This window comes from Phyllobates terribilis, unplaced genomic scaffold (genome assembly GCF_046119375.1).
Source record: "Phyllobates terribilis strain yellow unplaced genomic scaffold, ASM4611937v1 Scaffold_1__5_contigs__length_1240528914, whole genome shotgun sequence".
Taxonomy (NCBI): Eukaryota; Metazoa; Chordata; class Amphibia; order Anura; family Dendrobatidae; genus Phyllobates; species Phyllobates terribilis.
In genome coordinates, this window is record NW_027362761.1 from 563,657,840 (window position 1) to 563,681,947 (window position 24,108).

The following is a 24,108-nucleotide window of genomic DNA, read 5'->3' on the forward strand; positions in this document are numbered from 1 at the left end:
ACCATAATTATATATAAATGTAAAGCAAAGTTGCATAATAAATATAGGGTACTTAGTGAACTATTTTTGATCAAAAAAAGTATACAAGCCGTCCCACCAGCGGCAAGGTGACCCTAAATTGGGACGGTACCTATACTGCCTATATTAAAAACCTTACTGTATATCAAAGTTGAAATAATGCATATAAAAGGGTAGACAAATAGGACCGGGTCCCAACTCCAGACCACCTAGGCCCGTGGTAAGCTACATATATACCAATCAGCTCAACAAAGGGCATGCCACACCCTTAAATTGCACAGAATGCAAACAAGTCAAAAAACCAGACAATGTGAACTGAGGTCTAAGATGGCAGACATACAAGAAACAGAGGCATGTTCACACTAGCAAAAAAGAAGCAAGACAAAAATATACCTCATACCCTACCATAATTATATATAAATGTAAAGCAAAGTTGCATAATAAATATAGGGTACTTAGTGAACTATTTTTGATCAAAAAAAGTATACAAGCCGTCCCACCAGCGGCAAGGTGACCCTAAATTGGGACGGTACCTATACTGCCTATATTAAAAACCTTACTGTATATCAAAGTTGAAATAATGCATATAAAAGGGTAGACAAATAGGACCGGGTCCCAACTCCAGACCACCTAGGCCCGTGGTAAGCTACATATATACCAATCAGCTCAACAAAGGGCATGCCACACCCTTAAATTGCACAGAATGCAAACAAGTCAAAAAACCAGACAATGTGAACTGAGGTCTAAGATGGCAGACATACAAGAAACAGAGGCATGTTCACACTAGCAAAAAAGAAGCAAGACAAAAATATATCTCATACCCTACCATAATTATATATAAATGTAAAGCAAAGTTGCATAATAAATATAGGGTACTTAGTGAACTATTTTTGATCAAAAAAAGTATACAAGCCGTCCCACCAGCGGCAAGGTGACCCTAAATTGGGACGGTACCTATACTGCCTATATTAAAAACTTTACTGTATATCAAAGTTGAAATAATGCATATAAAAGGGTAGACAAATAGGACCGGGTCCCAACTCCAGACCACCTAGGCCCGTGGTAAGCTACATATATACCAATCAGCTCAACAAAGGGCATGCCACATCCTTAAATTGCACAGAATGCAAACAAGTCAAAAAACCAGACAATGTGAACTGAGGTCTAAGATGGCAGACATACAAGAAACAGAGGCATGTTCACACTAGCAAAAAAGAAGCAAGACAAAAATATATCTCATACCCTACCATAATTATATATAAATGTAAAGCAAAGTTGCATAATAAATATAGGGTACTTAGTGAACTATTTTTGATCAAAAAAAGTATACAAGCCGTCCCACCAGCGGCAAGGTGACCCTAAATTGGGACGGTACCTATACTGCCTATATTAAAAACCATACTGTATATCAAAGTTGAAATAATGCATATAAAAGGGTAGACAAATAGGACCGGGTCCCAACTCCAGACCACCTAGGCCCGTGGTAAGCTACATATATACCAATCAGCTCAACAAAGGGCATGCCACACCCTTAAATTGCACAGAATGCAAACAAGTCAAAAAACCAGACAATGTGAACTGAGGTCTGAGATGGCAGACATACAAGAAACAGAGGCATGTTCACACTAGCAAAAAAGAAGCAAGACAAAAATATATCTCATACCCTACCATAATTATATATAAATGTAAAGCAAAGTTGCATAATAAATATAGGGTACTTATTGAACTATTTTTGATCAAAAAAAGTATACAAGCCGTCCCACCAGCGGCAAGGTGACCCTAAATTGGGACGGTACCTATACTGCCTATATTAAAAACCTTACTGTATATCAAAGTTGAAATAATGCATATAAAAGGGTAGACAAATAGGACCGGGTCCCAACTCCAGACCACCTAGGCCCGTGGTAAGCTACATATATACCAATCAGCTCAACAAAGGGCATGCCACACCCTTAAATTGCACAGAATGCAAACAAGTCAAAAAACCAGACAATGTGAACTGAGGTCTAAGATGGCAGACATACAAGAAACAGAGGCATGTTCACACTAGCAAAAAAGAAGCAAGACAAAAATATATCTCATACCCTACCATAATTATATATAAATGTAAAGCAAAGTTGCATAATAAATATAGGGTACTTAGTGAACTATTTTTGATCAAAAAAAGTATACAAGCCGTCCCACCAGCGGCAAGGTGACCCTAAATTGGGACGGTACCTATACTGCCTATATTAAAAACCTTACTGTATATCAAAGTTGAAATAATGCATATAAAAGGGTAGACAAATAGGACCGGGTCCCAACTCCAGACCACCTAGGCCCGTGGTAAGCTACATATATACCAATCAGCTCAACAAAGGGCATGCCACACCCTTAAATTGCACAGAATGCAAACAAGTCAAAAAACCAGACAATGTGAACTGAGGTCTAAGATGGCAGACATACAAGAAACAGAGGCATGTTCACACTAGCAAAAAAGAAGCAAGACAAAAATATATCTCATACCCTACCATAATTATATATAAATGTAAAGCAAAGTTGCATAATAAATATAGGGTACTTAGTGAACTATTTTTGATCAAAAAAAGTATACAAGCCGTCCCACCAGCGGCAAGGTGACCCTAAATTGGGACGGTACCTATACTGCCTATATTAAAAACTTTACTGTATATCAAAGTTGAAATAATGCATATAAAAGGGTAGACAAATGGGACCGGGTCCCAACTCCAGACCACCTAGGCCCGTGGTAAGCTACATATATACCAATCAGCTCAACAAAGGGCATGCCACACCCTTAAATTGCACAGAATGCAAACAAGTCAAAAAACCAGACAATGTGAACTGAGGTCTAAGATGGCAGACATACAAGAAACAGAGGCATGTTCACACTAGCAAAAAAGAAGCAAGACAAAAATATATCTCATACCCTACCATAATTATATATAAATGTAAAGCAAAGTTGCATAATAAATATAGGGTACTTAGTGAACTATTTTTGATCAAAAAAAGTATACAAGCCGTCCCACCAGCGGCAAGGTGACCCTAAATTGGGACGGTACCTATACTGCCTATATTAAAAACCTTACTGTATATCAAAGTTGAAATAATGCATATAAAAGGGTAGACAAATAGGACCGGGTCCCAACTCCAGACCACCTAGGCCCGTGGTAAGCTACATATATACCAATCAGCTCAACAAAGGGCATGCCACACCCTTAAATTGCACAGAATGCAAACAAGTCAAAAAACCAGACAATGTGAACTGAGGTCTAAGATGGCAGACATACAAGAAACAGAGGCATGTTCACACTAGCAAAAAAGAAGCAAGACAAAAATATATCTCATACCCTACCATAATTATATATAAATGTAAAGCAAAGTTGCATAATAAATATAGGGTACTTAGTGAACTATTTTTGATCAAAAAAAGTATACAAGCCGTCCCACCAGCGGCAAGGTGACCCTAAATTGGGACGGTACCTATACTGCCTATATTAAAAACTTTACTGTATATCAAAGTTGAAATAATGCATATAAAAGGGTAGACAAATAGGACCGGGTCCCAACTCCAGACCACCTAGGCCCGTGGTAAGCTACATATATACCAATCAGCTCAACAAAGGGCATGCCACATCCTTAAATTGCACAGAATGCAAACAAGTCAAAAAACCAGACAATGTGAACTGAGGTCTAAGATGGCAGACATACAAGAAACAGAGGCATGTTCACACTAGCAAAAAAGAAGCAAGACAAAAATATATCTCATACCCTACCATAATTATATATAAATGTAAAGCAAAGTTGCATAATAAATATAGGGTACTTAGTGAACTATTTTTGATCAAAAAAAGTATACAAGCCGTCCCACCAGCGGCAAGGTGACCCTAAATTGGGACGGTACCTATACTGCCTATATTAAAAACCATACTGTATATCAAAGTTGAAATAATGCATATAAAAGGGTAGACAAATAGGACCGGGTCCCAACTCCAGACCACCTAGGCCCGTGGTAAGCTACATATATACCAATCAGCTCAACAAAGGGCATGCCACACCCTTAAATTGCACAGAATGCAAACAAGTCAAAAAACCAGACAATGTGAACTGAGGTCTGAGATGGCAGACATACAAGAAACAGAGGCATGTTCACACTAGCAAAAAAGAAGCAAGACAAAAATATATCTCATACCCTACCATAATTATATATAAATGTAAAGCAAAGTTGCATAATAAATATAGGGTACTTATTGAACTATTTTTGATCAAAAAAAGTATACAAGCCGTCCCACCAGCGGCAAGGTGACCCTAAATTGGGACGGTACCTATACTGCCTATATTAAAAACCTTACTGTATATCAAAGTTGAAATAATGCATATAAAAGGGTAGACAAATAGGACCGGGTCCCAACTCCAGACCACCTAGGCCCGTGGTAAGCTACATATATACCAATCAGCTCAACAAAGGGCATGCCACACCCTTAAATTGCACAGAATGCAAACAAGTCAAAAAACCAGACAATGTGAACTGAGGTCTAAGATGGCAGACATACAAGAAACAGAGGCATGTTCACACTAGCAAAAAAGAAGCAAGACAAAAATATATCTCATACCCTACCATAATTATATATAAATGTAAAGCAAAGTTGCATAATAAATATAGGGTACTTAGTGAACTATTTTTGATCAAAAAAAGTATACAAGCCGTCCCACCAGCGGCAAGGTGACCCTAAATTGGGACGGTACCTATACTGCCTATATTAAAAACCTTACTGTATATCAAAGTTGAAATAATGCATATAAAAGGGTAGACAAATAGGACCGGGTCCCAACTCCAGACCACCTAGGCCCGTGGTAAGCTACATATATACCAATCAGCTCAACAAAGGGCATGCCACACCCTTAAATTGCACAGAATGCAAACAAGTCAAAAAACCAGACAATGTGAACTGAGGTCTAAGATGGCAGACATACAAGAAACAGAGGCATGTTCACACTAGCAAAAAAGAAGCAAGACAAAAATATATCTCATACCCTACCATAATTATATATAAATGTAAAGCAAAGTTGCATAATAAATATAGGGTACTTAGTGAACTATTTTTGATCAAAAAAAGTATACAAGCCGTCCCACCAGCGGCAAGGTGACCCTAAATTGGGACGGTACCTATACTGCCTATATTAAAAACTTTACTGTATATCAAAGTTGAAATAATGCATATAAAAGGGTAGACAAATGGGACCGGGTCCCAACTCCAGACCACCTAGGCCCGTGGTAAGCTACATATATACCAATCAGCTCAACAAAGGGCATGCCACACCCTTAAATTGCACAGAATGCAAACAAGTCAAAAAACCAGACAATGTGAACTGAGGTCTAAGATGGCAGACATACAAGAAACAGAGGCATGTTCACACTAGCAAAAAAGAAGCAAGACAAAAATATATCTCATACCCTACCATAATTATATATAAATGTAAAGCAAAGTTGCATAATAAATATAGGGTACTTAGTGAACTATTTTTGATCAAAAAAAGTATACAAGCCGTCCCACCAGCGGCAAGGTGACCCTAAATTGGGACGGTACCTATACTGCCTATATTAAAAACCTTACTGTATATCAAAGTTGAAATAATGCATATAAAAGGGTAGACAAATAGGACCGGGTCCCAACTCCAGACCACCTAGGCCCGTGGTAAGCTACATATATACCAATCAGCTCAACAAAGGGCATGCCACACCCTTAAATTGCACAGAATGCAAACAAGTCAAAAAACCAGACAATGTGAACTGAGGTCTAAGATGGCAGACATACAAGAAACAGAGGCATGTTCACACTAGCAAAAAAGAAGCAAGACAAAAATATATCTCATACCCTACCATAATTATATATAAATGTAAAGCAAAGTTGCATAATAAATATAGGGTACTTAGTGAACTATTTTTGATCAAAAAAAGTATACAAGCCGTCCCACCAGCGGCAAGGTGACCCTAAATTGGGACGGTACCTATACTGCCTATATTAAAAACCTTACTGTATATCAAAGTTGAAATAATGCATATAAAAGGGTAGACAAATATGCAACTTTGCTTTACATTTATATATAATTATGGTAGGGTATGAGATATATTTTTGTCTTGCTTCTTTTTTGCTAGTGTGAACATGCCTCTGTTTCTTGTATGTCTGCCATCTTAGACCTCAGTTCACATTGTCTGGTTTTTTGACTTGTTTGCATTCTGTGCAATTTAAGGGTGTGGCATGCCCTTTGTTGAGCTGATTGGTATATATGTAGCTTACCACGGGTCTAGGTGGTCTGGAGTTGGGACCCGGTCCTATTTGTCTACCCTTTTATATGCATTATTTCAACTTTGATATACAGTAAGGTTTTTAATATAGGCAGTATAGGTACCGTCCCAATTTAGGGTCACCTTGCCGCTGGTGGGACGGCTTGTATACTTTTTTTGATCAAAAATAGTTCACTAAGTACCCTATATTTATTATGCAACTTTGCTTTACATTTATATATAATTATGGTAGGGTATGAGATATATTTTTGTCTTGCTTCTTTTTTGCTAGTGTGAACATGCCTCTGTTTCTTGTATGTCTGCCATCTTAGACCTCAGTTCACATTGTCTGGTTTTTTGACTTGTTTGCATTCTGTGCAATTTAAGGGTGTGGCATGCCCTTTGTTGAGCTGATTGGTATATATGTAGCTTACCACGGGCCTAGGTGGTCTGGAGTTGGGACCCGGTCCTATTTGTCTACCCTTTTATATGCATTATTTCAACTTTGATATACAGTAAGGTTTTTAATATAGGCAGTATAGGTACCGTCCCAATTTAGAGTCACCTTGCCGCTGGTGGGACGGCTTGTATACTTTTTTTGATCAAAAATAGTTCACTAAGTACCCTATATTTATTATGCAACTTTGCTTTACATTTATATATAATTATGGTAGGGTATGAGATATATTTTTGTCTTGCTTCTTTTTTGCTAGTGTGAACATGCCTCTGTTTCTTGTATGTCTGCCATCTTAGACCTCAGTTCACATTGTCTGGTTTTTTGACTTGTTTGCATTCTGTGCAATTTAAGGGTGTGGCATGCCCTTTGTTGAGCTGATTGGTATATATGTAGCTTACCACGGGCCTAGGTGGTCTGGAGTTGGGACCCGGTCCTATTTGTCTACCCTTTTATATGCATTATTTCAACTTTGATATACAGTAAGGTTTTTAATATAGGCAGTATAGGTACCGTCCCAATTTAGGGTCACCTTGCCGCTGGTGGGACGGCTTGTATACTTTTTTTGATCAAAAATAGTTCACTAAGTACCCTATATTTATTATGCAACTTTGCTTTACATTTATATATAATTATGGTAGGGTATGAGATATATTTTTGTCTTGCTTCTTTTTTGCTAGTGTGAACATGCCTCTGTTTCTTGTATGTCTGCCATCTTAGACCTCAGTTCACATTGTCTGGTTTTTTGACTTGTTTGCATTCTGTGCAATTTAAGGGTGTGGCATGCCCTTTGTTGAGCTGATTGGTATATATGTAGCTTACCACGGGCCTAGGTGGTCTGGAGTTGGGACCCGGTCCTATTTGTCTACCCTTTTATATGCATTATTTCAACTTTGATATACAGTAAGGTTTTTAATATAGGCAGTATAGGTACCGTCCCAATTTAGGGTCACCTTGCCGCTGGTGGGACGGCTTGTATACTTTTTTTGATCAAAAATAGTTCACTAAGTACCCTATATTTATTATGCAACTTTGCTTTACATTTATATATAATTATGGTAGGGTATGAGATATATTTTTGTCTTGCTTCTTTTTTGCTAGTGTGAACATGCCTCTGTTTCTTGTATGTCTGCCATCTTAGACCTCAGTTCACATTGTCTGGTTTTTTGACTTGTTTGCATTCTGTGCAATTTAAGGGTGTGGCATGCCCTTTGTTGAGCTGATTGGTATATATGTAGCTTACCACGGGCCTAGGTGGTCTGGAGTTGGGACCCGGTCCTATTTGTCTACCCTTTTATATGCATTATTTCAACTTTGATATACAGTAAGGTTTTTAATATAGGCAGTATAGGTACCGTCCCAATTTAGGGTCACCTTGCCGCTGGTGGGACGGCTTGTATACTTTTTTTGATCAAAAATAGTTCACTAAGTACCCTATATTTATTATGCAACTTTGCTTTACATTTATATATAATTATGGTAGGGTATGAGATATATTTTTGTCTTGCTTCTTTTTTGCTAGTGTGAACATGCCTCTGTTTCTTGTATGTCTGCCATCTTAGACCTCAGTTCACATTGTCTGGTTTTTTGACTTGTTTGCATTCTGTGCAATTTAAGGGTGTGGCATGCCCTTTGTTGAGCTGATTGGTATATATGTAGCTTACCACGGGCCTAGGTGGTCTGGAGTTGGGACCCGGTCCTATTTGTCTACCCTTTTATATGCATTATTTCAACTTTGATATACAGTAAGGTTTTTAATATAGGCAGTATAGGTACCGTCCCAATTTAGGGTCACCTTGCCGCTGGTGGGACGGCTTGTATACTTTTTTTGATCAAAAATAGTTCACTAAGTACCCTATATTTATTATGCAACTTTGCTTTACATTTATATATAATTATGGTAGGGTATGAGATATATTTTTGTCTTGCTTCTTTTTTGCTAGTGTGAACATGCCTCTGTTTCTTGTATGTCTGCCATCTTAGACCTCAGTTCACATTGTCTGGTTTTTTGACTTGTTTGCATTCTGTGCAATTTAAGGGTGTGGCATGCCCTTTGTTGAGCTGATTGGTATATATGTAGCTTACCACGGGCCTAGGTGGTCTGGAGTTGGGACCCGGTCCTATTTGTCTACCCTTTTATATGCATTATTTCAACTTTGATATACAGTAAGGTTTTTAATATAGGCAGTATAGGTACCGTCCCAATTTAGGGTCACCTTGCCGCTGGTGGGACGGCTTGTATACTTTTTTTGATCAAAAATAGTTCACTAAGTACCCTATATTTATTATGCAACTTTGCTTTACATTTATATATAATTATGGTAGGGTATGAGATATATTTTTGTCTTGCTTCTTTTTTGCTAGTGTGAACATGCCTCTGTTTCTTGTATGTCTGCCATCTTAGACCTCAGTTCACATTGTCTGGTTTTTTGACTTGTTTGCATTCTGTGCAATTTAAGGGTGTGGCATGCCCTTTGTTGAGCTGATTGGTATATATGTAGCTTACCACGGGCCTAGGTGGTCTGGAGTTGGGACCCGGTCCTATTTGTCTACCCTTTTATATGCATTATTTCAACTTTGATATACAGTAAGGTTTTTAATATAGGCAGTATAGGTACCGTCCCAATTTAGGGTCACCTTGCCGCTGGTGGGACGGCTTGTATACTTTTTTTGATCAAAAATAGTTCACTAAGTACCCTATATTTATTATGCAACTTTGCTTTACATTTATATATAATTATGGTAGGGTATGAGATATATTTTTGTCTTGCTTCTTTTTTGCTAGTGTGAACATGCCTCTGTTTCTTGTATGTCTGCCATCTTAGACCTCAGTTCACATTGTCTGGTTTTTTGACTTGTTTGCATTCTGTGCAATTTAAGGGTGTGGCATGCCCTTTGTTGAGCTGATTGGTATATATGTAGCTTACCACGGGCCTAGGTGGTCTGGAGTTGGGACCCGGTCCTATTTGTCTACCCTTTTATATGCATTATTTCAACTTTGATATACAGTAAGGTTTTTAATATAGGCAGTATAGGTACCGTCCCAATTTAGGGTCACCTTGCCGCTGGTGGGACGGCTTGTATACTTTTTTTGATCAAAAATAGTTCACTAAGTACCCTATATTTATTATGCAACTTTGCTTTACATTTATATATAATTATGGTAGGGTATGAGATATATTTTTGTCTTGCTTCTTTTTTGCTAGTGTGAACATGCCTCTGTTTCTTGTATGTCTGCCATCTTAGACCTCAGTTCACATTGTCTGGTTTTTTGACTTGTTTGCATTCTGTGCAATTTAAGGGTGTGGCATGCCCTTTGTTGAGCTGATTGGTATATATGTAGCTTACCACGGGCCTAGGTGGTCTGGAGTTGGGACCCGGTCCTATTTGTCTACCCTTTTATATACATTATTTCAACTTTGATATACAGTAAGGTTTTTAATATAGGCAGTATAGGTACCGTCCCAATTTAGGGTCACCTTGCCGCTGGTGGGACGGCTTGTATACTTTTTTTGATCAAAAATAGTTCACTAAGTACCCTATATTTATTATGCAACTTTGCTTTACATTTATATATAATTATGGTAGGGTATGAGATATATTTTTGTCTTGCTTCTTTTTTGCTAGTGTGAACATGCCTCTGTTTCTTGTATGTCTGCCATCTTAGACCTCAGTTCACATTGTCTGGTTTTTTGACTTGTTTGCATTCTGTGCAATTTAAGGGTGTGGCATGCCCTTTGTTGAGCTGATTGGTATATATGTAGCTTACCACGGGCCTAGGTGGTCTGGAGTTGGGACCCGGTCCTATTTGTCTACCCTTTTATATGCATTATTTCAACTTTGATATACAGTAAGGTTTTTAATATAGGCAGTATAGGTACCGTCCCAATTTAGGGTCACCTTGCCGCTGGTGGGACGGCTTGTATACTTTTTTTGATCAAAAATAGTTCACTAAGTACCCTATATTTATTATGCAACTTTGCTTTACATTTATATATAATTATGGTAGGGTATGAGATATATTTTTGTCTTGCTTCTTTTTTGCTAGTGTGAACATGCCTCTGTTTCTTGTATGTCTGCCATCTTAGACCTCAGTTCACATTGTCTGGTTTTTTGACTTGTTTGCATTCTGTGCAATTTAAGGGTGTGGCATGCCCTTTGTTGAGCTGATTGGTATATATGTAGCTTACCACGGGCCTAGGTGGTCTGGAGTTGGGACCCGGTCCTATTTGTCTACCCTTTTATATGCATTATTTCAACTTTGATATACAGTAAGGTTTTTAATATAGGCAGTATAGGTACCGTCCCAATTTAGGGTCACCTTGCCGCTGGTGGGACGGCTTGTATACTTTTTTTGATCAAAAATAGTTCACTAAGTACCCTATATTTATTATGCAACTTTGCTTTACATTTATATATAATTATGGTAGGGTATGAGATATATTTTTGTCTTGCTTCTTTTTTGCTAAATTCCAGATGAGGCACAAAAACAGCAGGTGCTTCAACGGATATCAAGTGCTCCTTTAAGTGGGCTCTCCTCCACATCAACTTCAACATCACAAATACTCCAGTCCTCAAAGGTGTCACCCCAATCGCACTTGCTTCCTCACAGCTCCCAAATCTCCAGCTGCCCGTCTGAGTATGAGGTAGAACAGATGGTTGAGTCTGCAGAGCTGTTTACTCATACTATAGCCTGGGAATCAGAGGTCGACTCCAGCGCTTCTGTGAATCCAGACGAGGAAATGATCTGCACTGATGCCCAGAATCTTTATGAGTCGGATCCAGGACCAGACGCAGAATGTAGACCCTCATTCCCAAACTGTAACTCCTGTTGGTGGAGACAATGAGGAAGACGATGATAAGACTCAAATACCTGATTGGAGCGACAACTTTAGTTTTTTGTCAGGGCAGGAACAGGTTGGCTCTGAGGACGACGAGTGTGATAACGCACAGGGTGATGATGATGAGGTTGGAGATCCCACTTACTGTCAACCCACAGTCAGCCAAGAGATGAGGTCAGCAGAGGAGGTGGAGGAAGATGCTAGTGACGACGAGGTCAGGTTGCGCCTTCCTGGACAGAGACGTAGTACTGGAAGCACGTCAACAACTGCATCCTCAAACACAACTCTGCCTCTCACCACAAGTCGTGGTGGCTCTTCAGGTCGCATGGGTGCTAAGCCTTGCATAGCCTGGGCATTTTTTCAGATCGATAAAGATGACCCAACTCGTGTTATCTGTAACATTTGTCAGCAAAAGCTAAGTAGAGGCCAAAAAATACATAGTTTGAGTACTTCATGCATGAACCGGCACATGGACATGAAGCATAAGTTGCAGTGGGAAGCTCAGTGTGCTACAATGCGGCCTAACCGGCCGGGCCAACCACCGTCTGCCATATCTTGTGCATCCTCGGCCTCTTCATCCTCTGTGACTGGGGGGACAGCAGTCACACCTGTTTTGGGGCGCAGACCTGCCACCTCTTTACCCGCAACAGCCAGCGTGATTGGCAGGTCATCATTTTCTTTGGAGGTGGTAACACCAGCTGGTGTTGAGCGCTGTCCGACATCGATAGCACCACCTTTGGATCAAGGCAACCTAACATGTCCGCCTGCATCTTCCTCACAGACCGGCAGTTTGCCGGGGACACCCTTATCAACCCCGTCTAAGCACAATAGCCAGCCCTCGGTCCCTCAGATGTGGACAAGTAAAAGACCATTTCCTCCTAACCATGAGAAAGCTAAGAGGTTGAATTTCACCATCTACAAGCTCTTGGCTACAGAAATGCTGCCTTTCCGCCTGGTGGACACAGAGGATTTTCGAGACCTTATGTCCGTCGCAGTGCCCCAGTACCAGATGCCCAGTCGGCACTACTTCTCAAAGAAAGGTGTGCCTGCGCTCCACCAGCATGTCGCACACAACATCACCGCTTCTTTGAGAAACTCTGTGTGTGACAGGGTGCATTTCACCAAAGACACTTGGACGAGTAGGCATGGACAGGGGCGTTACATGTCGCTGACTGGGCACTGGGTAACTATGGTGACAGCAGGACAAGGGGCTGCTGTCCAAGTCTTGCCGTCCCCACGAGTTGTGCGTCAATCCTCTTTATGTCAAAGTTCCTCCACTGCTTCTGCCTCCTCAACCTCCTCTCGGTCCTCCACCTGCACCCAAAGCCTGTCTGGTCATGCCACAAGCTTTCTAACTGTGCAGAAGGGATCCTGCACACCTCCTTACTATGCTGGCAGTAGGGCTCAACGTCATCAGGCGGTTTTTACATTGAAATGTCTGGGAAATGTGAGTCACACAGCTGAGGAGTTGTGGTCAGCTCTGGAGAACCAGTTTCATGAATGGTTGTCTCCACTGGACCTGAAACCAGGGAAGGCCGTGTGCGACAATGCTGCAAACCTGGGTGCGGCCCTTCGCCGGGGCAATGTCACACACGTGCCTTGTATGGCTCACGTGTTGAACCTGGTTGTCCAGCAATTTTTAGCCCACTATCCCAGACTAGATGGCCTTCTGCAGAGGGCACGGTCGCTGTGTGCTCACTTCCGCCGTTCGCATCCCGCAGCTCAGCGACTTACATCTCTACAGAAGTTGTTGGGCCTGCCACTTCACCGGCTAAAATGCGATGTGCCTACCCGGTGGAATTCAACTCTGCACATGTTGCAGCGACTGTGGCAGCACCGACAAGCCCTGGTGCAATACGTTCTGACGTATAGCCTGGGCCAACGAGATTCAGAGGTGGGGCAAATCACGCTGGAGGAGTGGTCTCAGATCAGGGACCTATGCACCCTTCTGCACAGTTTTGAAATGGCGACGAAGATGTTTAGTGCTGACGATGCCATTATCAGCATGACTATTCCGGTGATTTACATGCTGGAGCACATGTTAAACAGAATTCGGAGTCAGGTGGTGGCACAAGAGGAGGTGGAGGAAGTAGAGGAGGAGGAGTTGTATGCGGAAGGGCTAACATCTGCAAGGTCCAGACGGTCGGCAGCACCAAGGCGGCAGGCATGTGAGGGTGGGGGAGATGGTTTTACCAGGACGCATGGTAGCAGCCAAACTAGTGAGGAAGGTGCAGGAGCCCAGGAAGAAGTGGAGGACGAACTGATGGAAGACTCATCAGATGAGGGAGACCTTGATCACATTTCTGTTGTGCGAGGTTGGGGGGAGAGGACAGAGGAAAGAAGCATGATTGTTACCTCGCCACCAACACAACAGGGACTTGGTGCTCCTGGATGCGCAACACACATGAGTGCCTTCTTGCTGCACTACCTGCAACATGACCCTCGAATTGTGAGAATTAGAAATAATCCTGACTACTGGGTTGCCACACTGTTAGATCCCCGGTACAAAAGTAAATTTGCAGAAATTATTCCTGCCATAGAAAGGGATGCACGCATGCAGGAGTATCAGCAGAGACTGTTGCAGAATCTTACATGTGCTTTTCCACAAAATACCAGTGGTGCACGTAGTGAATCTCACAGTTCCAACTTGCCAACCGTGGGACCGTCAAGTGTTCAGCACTCAAACCGTAACAGAACCACAGTATCTGCTGGTAACATCAATTTTGCGGAATCATTTCACCACTTTTTTAGCCCATCCTTTGCAAGGCCACAGGAGACAAGAAGTCTGACACATAGTCAACGCCTAGAGACGATGGTACAGGAGTATCTCCAAGTAAACATTGAAGCCACGACTGTGTCACTGGACCCTTGCTCTTTTTGGGCTTCCAATCTGGATAAATGGCCGGAGCTAGCCACTTACGCCTTGGAGATCTTGTCATGCCCCGCAGCCAGCGTTCTGTCTGAACGTGTGTTCAGCGCTGCTGGTGGTGTGCTGACAGATAAGCGCACGCGGCTCTCCACTGATAATGTAGACAGACTCACGTTCATAAAGATGAACAAATCATGGATCCGAAACGACTTTTCTACCCCTGTGTCATCCTGGGGAGAGTAAAAGCTTGATGATTGGTTAAAATCACCCTACCAACCGTTTTAAGCTTTCAAATTACTAATCATGTTTATCTGTATCTTGGCTGGAAAATAATTTGGGCTTTGTAGCAGTGTGCAGCACTGATTCTATTAGGCCATCTATAATAAGCTCCACCAGATTTAAAATTACTAATCATGTTTATCTGTATCTTGACTGGAAAATAATTTGGGCTTTGTAGCAGTGTGCAGCACTGATCCTATTAGGCCATCTATACTAAAGCTTCACCAGATTTAAAATTAATAATAATTTTTAGCTGCATCTAGCCCGGAAAATAATTTTGGGGCTCCGAGATGCGCAAGACACATAAGTGCCTTCTTGCTGCACTACCTGCAGCATGACCCTCATATTGTCAGAATTCGAAGTAATCATGACTACTGGGTTGCCGCACTCTTAGATCCCCCAAACTTTTCGATCAACCTTTTCATTTTAATAAAGACCAAAAAAATGGTCATTTTTGAAATTATAAGCATTAGCAGGTTGTTAGAAACTGAAATCAAACAGTTTTCAACTCAAAACTTTATTCTAGGTGATGTTACATTTTCACATAGGACCCCTTGTTCGAAAGGAGCTTCTGAACTCTCTCGTCCATTGAATTTGTCAGGTTTTGGATGGTTTCTGCTTCAATTGTTTTGCATGAGGACAGAATACCCTCCCAGAGCTGTTGCTTAGATGTGAACTGCCTCCCGCCATCATAGACACTCCTTTTAATGATGCTCCAAAGGTTCTGAATGGGGTAGAGGTCAGGGGAGCATGGGGGTCACACCATAAGTTTGTCCCCTTTTATGCCCATATCAGCCAGAGATGCAGATGTTTTATGTGCAGCATGAGATGGTGCATTATCAGAAAAATGATCTTGCTGTGAAATACACGGTTCTTCTTCTTGAACCATGGCAGGAAGTGCTGTTTGAGAAAATCCACATACATTATGGAGTTCATCTTTAGCGCCTTCAGGGATCCTAAAGGGGCCGACAATCTCTCTCCCCATGATTCCAGCCCAAAACATTACTCCACCTCCTCCTTGTTGGCGCTGTAGCCGTGTTTGCGTGGGGTGTCCATCAACCAGCCATCCTCCACTCCATCCATCTGGACCATCGAGCGCTGCACGGCACTCATCCGTGAACAAAACAGTTTTGAAATCAGTCTTCATGTAATGTTTGGCCCACTGGAGCCGTTTCTGCTTGTGTGAAGTGGATAGAGGAGGTCGACAGGATGGCGTATGCACAGCTGCAAACCTCTGAAGGACCCTGCATCTTGTTGTTCGGGGGACGTTGGAGGCACAAGCAGCTTCAAAAACTTGTCTGCTGCTATGACAAGGCTTTTTTGCCGCTGCTCTTTCAACCTGACGTAATTGCCTGTAGGAAAGAGTCCTCAATTTGCCCTTATCAGCACGCACACGTGTGTACTGTGAATCAGCTACATACTTCTTGATTGCCAAGACACTTCATCCTGATCATCGCACAATGTTGATTGTAGTCATGCCTTGACCTAAACACTCCACAATTTGTTGCTTCTCAGCAGCCGACACATCCTTTTTCTTTCCCATTTTGGCAGAAAATGTAGGCTGCTTAATAATGTGAGAGAGCCTTCTTAAGTAGTCTTGCCTTTCATTGGACACACCTGCCAAACTAATTAGCACAGGTGTCTGCAATTGCTTACAGTGATATAAAGAGCCCTGACACACATCACCATCAATGAGTTTAACTGACAAACAAACAAATTCTTCCCTTATCACTCCTAAACACTTTTTGCATAATAATTTGGAACGCAGTGTACATGTGCTTTTCCACAAAACACCAGTGGTTCACGTAGTGAATCTTACAGTTCTAACTTGCCAACCGTGGTCTGTATGGAGTTGTTCAATAAAGGGCCCAAAATTAAGATAACATAGATGGGAGAGGTCTCTATGAATAGGAATTCCTAAGTATTTGATACCCTGTGAGGGCCAGGCAAAGGGAAAGTTGGACTGGATGGAATCCTATATGGATTTGGGGAGGGAGACATCGAGGGCCTCAGACTTCGCTGCATTGATTTTAAAATTTGACCATGTAACAAAGTGATCTATTTCAGCCATAACAGCATGGATGGATATATGTGATTGAGTGATATATACTAGGACATCATCAGCAAATAGAGAGCACTTGTACTCGGTGCCTCCCACCTCAATCCACCTAATATTGGGGTTATGGCGAATTGATGAGAGCAGGTGCTCCGTCACTAGGATGTATAAGAGAGGGGACAGAGGACATCCCTGCCTTGTCCCATTGGTGATTGTGAAAGGTGATGAAAATGTTCTGACTCACCCCCTGGGCCTTGGGACACCCGGAGCCAGATCCTTTTTGGTGGATGCTGGTGGTTGTAGTCTCCGTGGCGGCGACCCGGTTCCGTGGCTCAGGGCGGTCAAACCAGTGGCGGAACTATTTATGTGGTTTTGATGTTTAAATGTCCGACTACGCCACCTGTGGATTGCGGTCAGAGTGAACCGCCGCTACAGGGCAGACCGCTGAGGCTGGTGTTGTGGGTGCAGCAGAGCGTAGCATAACTCCCCATGGGAGGAGTATAGCCTCAGGGCAGTGTATGCGGAGGATGGGGGTGATGGTGCAGGGCAGCAGCAGTAATGACACGGAGTCAGTGATGCAGTTCAGGGCCTTTACTCACAGTTCTTATTATCCAGACCACGTCTGCAGGTAACGGCTGCCCACGTCGTACTGTGCTCACCAGGTGAGGGGCTCAGACAACTCCCAGATAACTTTGGAGCGCTTCACAGGACCCCCTTTGTGTGTCCTTTGTCTGGCCTTTCTTACCAACACTTCTGTCCGGCTGCCTCGGGCCTCCTCTTGGTAAACTTGACGCCAGTTTCCCTGACCCTATGTGGTGCCTTCCTAGCGGGTGTAGCGAGGGGCTGCGCCACATAAAATGTCAGAGCCTCCGGTTTCTAGCTGAGGGTCGTTTCCTGCCTCCACTAGTTCGGGGACCGGTCTCCCCCTTTGGCCTGACCCCTCCACGCAGGTGGATTCGGGCGTGCGGTGGCGACTCGCCCGTCCGCACCCCTGGGATTCCTTCATTCCTTGTTCCTGGAGCCTTCTCCGCTCCTCTTCCTTCCTTCTCCCTCTTGCAGGCCTGGGCCTCTCTTACTAGGCCCGCCTCCGGAGCAGAGCTCATGCAGAGCCCCTGCTCCCTGCCACTTCTGCTCAGACTTCTCTGCACTGAACTAAGATGGTGCCCACCTTTTATACTCCCTTCTCAATGCACCCAGGAACTGCTTCCTCCCTGCTCCTGCACTACAGGGTTCCCCTTCCTCAGTGTTCCCTCCCCCCACTCCAGCCAGGGACAGGGACTGTCGTGCCCATCTCAGGGGCATATTGGTCGCCCTGCCCCACGGCAATGTGGTGTAATGCATGCAGGTGTCGGGTCCTGATCCACACTCCATCCTTACCTGAGAGTGAGATATCACACCTCTGGGTGAGGTGCAATACGTCTGTAGCAACCGAGCCCTCAGGGTGCTACAGTTCCATTTATCTTCAGCCTAGGTGACGTATTGTGATACAGGGCCGTGATTTTGGCTATAAAAGGGTCCCCTAGACCCCTACCCCAAGCTTTTTAAGAGAATCATATATGGCGTGCCAGGAGACTCTATGGAATGCTTTCTCAGCATCCAACGAGAGTATCTACTTACAAATTTTTAACTGCATCTAGCCCAGGAAATACTTTGTGCCTAGTAGCAGTGTCTGCTAGTCAGCAGATTATCCCGGCTGTTAAGCAAGCTACACCACCTGTAGTTTGGACACTTAATTTTTTCAAAGGAAATGCTTCGGGACCACGGGATACTCAGTGAAGAGCATCAGGAGGCACCCCAAGGCATAGGGGCTGGGACTGGCAGTAGGATGCCTTGCGGTGGACAGCCGAGCTCGATCCTTATAAAAGCTTTTTAACTGCAGCAGCTTTAGTGGACGCTACTGGAGCTGGAATTACGCGGCTGCTGGCATGAGACTTGCCCTCCAATAGATCCTTGTAAATGGATTTAAAGTGTATTCATTCAAATTAGAGAGACAATTTAAATTAAAAAACTTAGAGCTGCCTCCACCACAGGGGGGCTCGCTCGACCCACCAGCGGACAGGCACCAGTATTGGGAGAGGGGGGCTGACCGTCAGGGTTCACCGCGGCTCTGGCACAAACCCGGCGACACGGAGGTGGCACGGGCAGGAGCGGACTGAACGTGTCGGCTTCTCACTTTTTGGACTTTAGAAGGGCATGACATGCCTATATCTGTGTCTCCCCCTCCTTTTACTCCTCCACCTCTTTTCTTTTCTCATGACTATATGTACTTGTCACTTTTCCATGTGTTAGTTGTGTCTTCTGAGCAGTTTGTCAGCTTTTGGACACCTTTGAAGGTGTTTTCTATGTGTTTCTATGTGTTTTTGTTTGCCTGCCATTGGTTTTAACGGTGTTCGAAGGTGTTCGACGAACAGTTCGACGAACAGTTCGGCGAACACACGGGTGTTCGACGAACCGAACCGAACTCGAACACTACGGGGGTGGCTCAACACTAGTCTTCACTAGTGCTTCTGGTGGGGAGGATAGGCTGGGCCACTGGTAGACACCAGGCATCACTCCAGGACAGTCCCCGGGACTGCAGTAGCTGACCCACAGGTCAGAGCAGGGATGCGAGGTACAGAGGGGCAAGACAGAAGCGTAGTCAGATGGTTCAGGACACAAAGGTAAGGCCAAGAGCGGAGAGAACAGACAGGATGAGAACACAAGCCGGGTCAGTAACGGGAGGGTTAAACAACAGAACACCTTGACAGGAACTTGATACAAACAGCATATGAGAACCTAAGCTCAGGCCAAGGTGTGGAGGTTGGCGCTGCATGATATAGCACCTGCTGGTTGGTGATTGATTGGGGAATCCAAACCCTGCAGGACATAGCAGTTACCGCCGTGACTGTCACTTGTAATTGTAAGGGCTCATGCAGATGTCCGTGCCACTTGGTACAAGCATGGACTGTAATACATGGACTGGCCAGGGGTTATAACACAGCTGTACCTGTGTAGTAGGGCTAAGAGAGCTGTCCCTGAGTAGCAGAGCTAAGAGTGCTGTCCCTGGGTAGTAGGTCTAAGAGAGCTGTCCATGGGTAGTAGGGCTAAGAGAGCTTCCTGGCTGGAAGGGCTCAGAGAGCTGTCCCTGGGTAGTAGGGCTGATAGAGCAGTCCCCGAAGTAGGGCTAAGAACGCTGTCCCTGGGTAGTACGGCTAAGAGTTCTGTACCTGGTAGGGCTGAGAGAGCTGTCCCTGGGTAGTAGGGCTAAGAGAGATGTCCCAGGGTAGTAGGACTAAGAGAGCTGTCCCTCGGTAGTATGGCTAAGAGAGCTGGGTCTGAGTAGTGGGGCTAAGAGAGTTGTCCCTGGATAGTAGGGCTAAGAGAGCTGGGTCTGAGTAGTAGCGCTAAGAGATTGCTGTCCCTGTGTAGTAGATCTAATAGAGTGCTGTCCCTGGGTAGTAGGACTAAGAGAGCTGAGTCTGGGTAGTAGGGTAGGTAGAGAACTGTGCTAGACCTCAGAGTCCAAGATGGAATCCACCATAAGCTAAGTACTGGCTGCGTCTGCTCTGATTTAATGATGGAACCACACAAAAGTGCTGGCTGACTGCGTTCTTTGTGCAGGCTAACTGCCTTCTCACAGTTCCAAAGATGGCATCCGCTCCTTGTGCTGGCACCGCACCCTTTACTAAGTCCTGGCGGCTTCCACTCAGATTTCACGATAGCACCCACCTCTGTGCTGGCTCCACTCCTTCTGTTAAGAGCTGGCTGTGTTGACATAGGATGCAGGCAATACTTAGTAGAGGGGGTGGCACCAGCACAGGAGGTGGGTGCCTTCTTGGATCTTGAGCTCCGGCTCACACCTCCACACTACTCGGACTGGCTCTCCATCTGAAGAGAGTGGAGATTTGGTCTTTCTGTTTTCTGACCTTGCAGGCCACATAAAATGACGTGGTGGGCCGGATTCGGTCCATGGGCCTTGAGGTTGACACCTTTTGAGCTTTCACTTTTTAAACAGTTTAGGTAAAATGAAAGCTCCGTTAAGAGAGGACACACATGGAGAATAGATCTTAAACACATTTATTGATACTATGTTAGAAACTACGATCAGCACCATGTTTCTTCCTGACAGCTCTGTCCCAGGGGCCATTAGCAGATCACAGAACAGTTGGAGGAGTAGTTAATATTTATTGTCTGTGCATATCGGAAAGTATAGAAACAGGGGGTTGTGGGAAATGTAGTTTACAGTGGTCACGTGGGCAGCAATCATGGACCGCTCACTTCAGACTGAGCAGAAGGACACCATTGTGGAGGCGCTGGAGACAGAAAAAAATCTAAGAAATTAGCCAGAGATTATCTGAAGGCATGACGGCTACTTTAGATGGGTTTTTAGATTGTAGGAAGTTTGAAAGAGAAACAAAATTAAATTCTTGGATAACTCCTTTAAGTAAAATTTTCCCAGAATGGTTCCATTAAAAATACAGCGAAATACAAAGTATTTCCTTCTATGACCTGCAGCTGTGATCTGTGGGGTAAACCTGACAAAGTGTTCAATCTATCTTCAGCGCCACCACAGGAGAAATTATGTATTGGATGACACACATTAATACTAGTGTTGAGCGAGTATGTTCTATTAACCCTTTCGCCGAGTATGCTCGGGCCGAGCTCCGAGTATTTACAGCTGCTCGGTGATATGGTTGAATCGCTCCCATGTGCATGATTTGCAACTGTTTGACAGTTTTATTACATGTGAGGAATGTCTATTTCTTACACATTCCTCACATGTAATAAAGCTGTCAAACAGTTGCAAATCATGCACACGGGAGCGATTCAACCTTATCACCGAGCAGCTGTAAATACTCGGAGCTCGGCCAGAGCATACTCGGATAGAACATACTCGCTCAACCCTAATTAATACCAATAGGACTTCTGTGTGTACTGGAGGATAGGACTGGTCCTCCAGAGAAAGAGAGAAGATGCTCTTTTCTCTATTCAAAATATGAGGATCTTGAACAGAGGACACATCCTTCAAAATTTCATAATAGTGTAAATGAAATGTATTTCCCATATTGAACAATTCCTTTAAATCTTAGTGTTTAAGGAGTTGTCCTGTTGAGATTACTAGGACACATAGACAGACATCATATATGGTGACTTCTGTCTAACATTCGTGGTCATAGACCAAGTTGGCCAACGTATTACCTGGTCGGCTAAACCCCATATAACTGTCATAAAGCATTGGTAGTATCAATGACCAAAAAACTGCTAAAAGATTGAATTTGCTCCATTACCTGTCCACCTATACATTTATGAACCAGTGTCACAATATATTCTTCTTTTTAGGTATCAAGTGATGGAGTTGGAGTGGTCGCTATATGTAAAGGAGCTGAGATAGCTTTGATAATGGCGTCCTACCTTCCTCAAGTCACTGCTACAGTATGCATCAATGGGACCAATGCGGTGAATTGCATGAGTCTAGTTTATGGTGATCTCATTGTGAAAGCCATACCCTACAAAATGGAAAGACTTCTGAGCACAGACTTTTTGTCCTACAGTGCTACCAACTTAATAGACGATCCAAGAAAACCAGAGAACCAGTACTCTATAATTCCCCTGGAGAAAGCCAGAGGCCCCATCCTCTTTTTGGTGGGAAACAAGGACCAGCATTACAATAGTTTGTTCTTTGCTAGAGAAGCAAAATCCCGGGCAGAAAAGTATGGCAAGAAGGATGTGTATGTGCAATGTTATCCAGAAGCGGGACATCTTCTAGAGCCTTCCGGTTCCCCTTTCTGTCCAGTATCAAAGGGTCCGTTCTTTCCGGTTCCTTTGACGTGGGGTGGAGAATTTCTGCCGCATTGTAAAGCGCAAGAAACTTGTTGGAAAGAGCTTCAAGAATTTCTCCGAAGAAACATTAGGTGTGCTCGCCAGAATAAATTATGAACTCTTCTATTCATTGAGGGCTCTATATACCATCCCTCATCCTATGCGTAACATTGAAAATGAGGACTATTGTTGTTTCCATTATCTAGATGGGTTGATCCCACTAAATGTCTATATTTAAAGGCGACCAATCAGCTGATTCATGCTGCATAAACCAAAGGTTGCATTTTTCAGAGAAAAAAAGCACACAGGAAGAAGGGGAAGAAAATTATTCAGCTCACCAAGTACAGATTAGTGTTGAGCCACCCCCGTAGTGTTCGGGTTCGGTTCGGTTAGTCGAACACCGGGATGTTCGAGGAACTGTTCGTCGAACTGTTCGTCGAACACCTTAGAACACCGTCGAACACCGTTAAAACCAATGGCAGGCAAACAAAAACACATAGAAACACATAGAAAACACCTTCAAAGGTGTCCAAAAGCTGACAAACTGCTCAGAAGACGCTTTCTTTAAAAAAGCCGGCCGGCAATTCAGCAGCGGCATACACCGGTACCCGACAATTTAGACAAAAAGGAATAGAGCCTCACACATAGATTAGATAGATAGAAACATGTCAGTCACATATATATTAAGTACAGTGACAGTGTTGCTTACTGTACTTGTCATTTAGTGTAAAGGATTTATTAAAAAATATAATAGTGTTTTCATGCACTGTCTCTTTAAAAAAGCCGGCCGGCAATTCAGCAGCGGTATCCGACAATTTATAACAGACAGAATAGAGCTTCACACATAGATTAGATAGATAGAAACATGTCAGTCACATATATATGAAGTACAGTGACAATGTTGCTTACTGTACTTGTCATTTACTGCAAAGGATTTATTAAAAAAAATAATAGTGTTTTCATGCACCGTCTCTTTAAAAAATCCGGCAGGCAATTCAGCATCTGTACCCGACAATTTATAACAGACAGAATAGAGCTTCACACATAGATTAGATAGATAGAAACATGTCAGTCACATATATATGAAGTACAGTGATAGTGTTGGTTACTGTACTTGTCATTTAGTATTAAAATAAAGGATTTATTATTAAAAAAAAATTGGCGTGGGGTTCCCCTTAATTTTAGTCTCTAGCGGAGGTTAAGCAGACAGCTGGGGCAGATGTTTGTAGCCTGGGAAGGGGGTAATACCCACGGAGCTTCCCAGGCTACTAATATCAGCCACCAGCTGAATACATAGCCTTTACTAGCTATTAAAATGGGGGACCCCCCCCAAAAAAATGACGTGGGGTCCCCCCTAATTTAATAGCTAGCAAAGGCTAGGCAGACAGCTGGGGGCTGATATTAATAGCCCAGGAAGGGTGCCATGAATATTGGCCCCCTCCCAGGCTAGAAACACCAGCCGTCAGCCGCCCCAGAAATGGCGCATTCATAGGATGCGCCAATTCTGGC

The 24,108-nt window shown here is 43.3% G+C and overlaps 1 protein-coding gene across 1 annotated transcript in view; it reads left to right on the forward strand.

Annotated features, from left to right (window-relative positions):
• The window catches only part of LOC141168997 (acyl-coenzyme A amino acid N-acyltransferase 1-like), a 54,228-nt gene extending 30,783 nt beyond the window's left edge, over positions 1-23,445 (forward strand). The window contains exon 4 of the mRNA XM_073655086.1: positions 22,120-23,445. Coding sequence (XP_073511187.1) covers positions 22,120-22,716 — 597 coding nt within the window. The 3' untranslated portion in view covers positions 22,717-23,445. The remainder of the gene's footprint in view (positions 1-22,119) is intronic.
• Positions 23,446-24,108: the final 663 nt, after the last annotated feature.